Source organism: Calidris pugnax, unplaced genomic scaffold, assembly GCF_001431845.1.
Source record: "Calidris pugnax isolate Ruff unplaced genomic scaffold, ASM143184v1 scaffold620, whole genome shotgun sequence".
Taxonomy (NCBI): Eukaryota; Metazoa; Chordata; class Aves; order Charadriiformes; family Scolopacidae; genus Calidris; species Calidris pugnax.
This window is the reverse complement of record NW_015091349.1, coordinates 1-3,311: the sequence shown is the minus strand read 5'-3', so window position 1 is coordinate 3,311 and position 3,311 is coordinate 1. Positions and strand designations below refer to the sequence as shown.

Below are 3,311 nucleotides of genomic sequence, written 5' to 3'. Positions count from 1 at the left end.
GGGGGGCACTGGGGGAGGACTGGGAGGGGATGGTGAGGAAGAGGAGGGTGCCTGGCCGGCGGTAGCCCAGCACGTCTTCATCCCCAGGCAGGTTCTGCGGGAACAAGCTGCCCGAGCCCATCATCTCCACCGACAGCCGCCTCTGGGTTGAGTTTCGGAGCAGCAGCAACTGGGTGGGCAAAGGTTTCTTCGCCGTCTACGAAGGTAGGGGTGGGCGTGGGGCAGGTTATGGGGCAGGTTATGGGGCTGGTGGTGGTGGGACAGGGGTTGGGATGCTCAGATGGCTTCTCCATCCCTTCCAGCCATCTGTGGGGGGGACGTGAAGAAGGACAACGGGCACATCCAGTCGCCCAATTACCCCGATGACTATCGGCCCAGCAAGGTGTGCGTCTGGAAAATCACCGTCTCCGAGGGCTTCCACGTGGGCTTGACCTTCCAGTCCTTCGAGGTGGGTGAGCGTCCTCACCAGTGTCCCCCCCACCTCCCCAGCAGCATCTCCCCGACACCCTGCACCCCACGGGGCTGCAGTTGGGGCTGCCTGGTACCCACATCCCTCCCCACCACCTCCCTGCCTCAGTTTCCCCACGCAGCAGACCACCTCCCTTGGCTGTTGGACGTGTGGGTCTGGGAGTGTGGGGAGAAGAAAAGGGCCAAGCAGGGTCTAAAGGACCTGGGGGGTGTTGGGATGCTGAATACAAGCCAGCAGTGTGCCCAGGTGGCCAAGGAGGCCACCAGCATCTTGGCCTGTATCAGGAACAGTGTGGCCAGCAGGGCTGGAGCAGTCATGGTCCCCCCCTGGACTGGGCAAGGGTGAGCCCCCAGCTTGAATAGTGTCCAGTTTTGGGCCCCTCATGACAGGAAAGACCTTGAGGGGCTGGAGCGTGTCCAGAGAAGGGCACCAGAGCTGGAGAAGGGTCTGGAGAATAAGGAGAAGGGTCTGGAGAACTTCTGAGGAGCAGCTGAGGGAGCTGGGGGTGTTCAGCCTGGAGACAAGGAGGCTGAGGGGAGACCACCTTGCTCTCTCCAACTCCCTGAAAAGAGAGTGTAGCCAGGGGGGGTCGGTCTCTTCTCCCAAGTCCCAGGTGATGGGACAAGAGGAAATGGCCTCAAGTTGCACCAGGGGAGGTTCAGGTTGGATATTGGGGAAAACTTTGACACTGAAAGGGTTGTGAAGCCTTGGAAGAGGCTGCCCAGAGCGGTGGTGGAGTCGCCATTCAAGGAGGGATTTCAAAGCTGGGCAGACGTGGTGCTGAGGGACGTGGTGGATTGGGCAGTGTTGGGTTGATGGTTGGACTCAACGATCTGGAAAATCCCTTCCAACGTGGACGATTCCATGATTCTATGGTTTGGGGATGATGGGGACGGGGTGAGACCCACCACCCACCCTGCTAACATTCTCACCCACCTCCAAGATCGAGCGGCACGATAGCTGTGCCTACGACTACCTGGAGATCCGGGATGGCAACAGTGAGACGAGCAACCTCATCGGGCGCTACTGTGGCTACGATAAACCCGACGACATCAAGAGCACCTCCAACAAGCTCTGGATGAAATTTGTCTCCGACGGCTCCATCAACAAGGCCGGCTTCGCTGTCAACTTCTTCAAAGGTAGGAGAAGCACCGGGAATCATCGCTGATGATACCAAACTGGGAGGACTGGGCAACACTCCAGAGGGCTGGGCTGCCATCCAATGTGACCTGGACAGGCTGGAGAGCTGGGAAGAGAAGAACCTCATGAGGTTCAATAAGGACAAGAGTAGGGTCCTGCACCTGGGGAGGAAGAACCCCAGGCACCACTATAGGTTAGGGATGGACCTGCTGGAAAGCACTTCTGAGGAGAAGGATCTGGGGCTCCTGGTGGAGAGTAAACTCTCCAGGAGCCAGCAATGGGCCCTGGTGGCCAAGAGGCCAATGGGATCCTGGGCTGCGTAGGGCAGAGTGTGGCCAGGAGGTGGAGGGAGGTCATTGTCCCCCTCTGCTCTGCACTGGGGAGGCCACAACTGGAGCACTGGGACCAGTTCTGGGCTCCCCAGTTCAAGAGAGACTGGGAACTGCTGGAGAGAGTCCAGCGTAGGGCAACCAAGATGCTGGAGGGATTGGAGCATCTCCCTGGTGAGGAAAGGCTGAGAGAGCTGGGACTCTTGAGGCTGGAGAAGAGAAGGCTGAGGGGAGACCTTCTTCATGCTCCCAAGGATCTCCAGGGTGGGTTGAAGGAGGATGGAGCCGGACTCTTTTCCGTGGTTGCCAGGGACAGGCCGAGGGGCAACAGGCACAAGCTGGAGCAGGGGAAGTTCCACTGCAATGGGAGGAAGAAGTTGTTTGGGGTGAGGGTGGCAGAGCCCTGGCAGAGGCTGCCCAGGGAGGGTGTGGAGTCCCCTTCTCTGGAGATCTTCAAGCCCCACCTGGATGCTCCTGAGTGATGTGCTCTGGGCAGCCCTGCTTTGGCAGGGGGTTGGACTGGATGGTCTCTAGAAGGTCCCTTCCAACTCCAACAATTCCGTGATTCCGTGACTTTAGGTGATGGGGTGGGGGGTATTTTTATCCTCATAAGAGCCTCCCATCGCATCCGTGAGTGGCCCTGGCCCTGAGCATCACCACCTCGGGGCTCCTGCCCTCCTCACCATCCTTTCCCCATGGACCACGCTGAACCTTGGAGCATCCCCACCAGCCTGGTTGTGCCTCACAGAGGGATGTGCGGTCCATGGGGGGAAATCTTCAGCCCCCACGTGCCCCACAGACTTATTTATTACTGTTTGTTGAGAAGGTGCTGGTGCTTTGCAAGGAAATTTATCCCCGTCCACAAAGGCGAATCCACCAGTCCTGGGGGGGAATATAGGGGTCCTAAGAAGATCTATAGGGTCATGGGAGGGGATTTGGGGGTCCTGGGATGGGAAATGAGGGACCTACAGGGTCTATCGAGGCCCTGGGAGGGGATATGGGGAGCCTGGGGGGGAAGATGGGGTGCCTGGGGGGGATTTGGGGAGTCCGAAGGAGGTCTAGAGAGAGCTGGGAGGGGACATGGGGCTCTTGTGGGGGTCTATGAGGTCCTGGGAGGGGACATGGGGGTCGTGGGGGCAAATATGGGGGTCCTGGGAGGGAATTATGGGGTCCTGGGGGTGAATATGGGGTGCTAGGAGGGGAGGTGGGGGTCCTAAGGAGGTCTATGGGACATTGGGAGGGGAGATGTGGGTCCTGGGAGGGGAGATGGGGTACCTGGGAGGGAACATAAGGGTCTTGGGGGGTCGCATAAGGAGGGGGGGGTGCATCCTTGGGGCTGTCCCACGCCTGGCCCCGGGGAAGGGGTTCGGTGG

At 59.6% G+C, this 3,311-nt stretch overlaps 1 protein-coding gene across 1 annotated transcript in view; it reads left to right on the top strand.

The window, feature by feature from the left end:
* The window catches only part of LOC106899321 (bone morphogenetic protein 1-like), a 9,101-nt gene extending 7,464 nt beyond the window's left edge, over positions 1-1,637 (top strand). The window contains 3 exon segments of the mRNA XM_014961108.1: positions 88-204; positions 303-448; positions 1,413-1,637. Of these exon segments, the coding sequence (XP_014816594.1) occupies positions 88-204; positions 303-448; positions 1,413-1,637 (488 nt within the window).
* Positions 1,638-3,311: the final 1,674 nt, after the last annotated feature.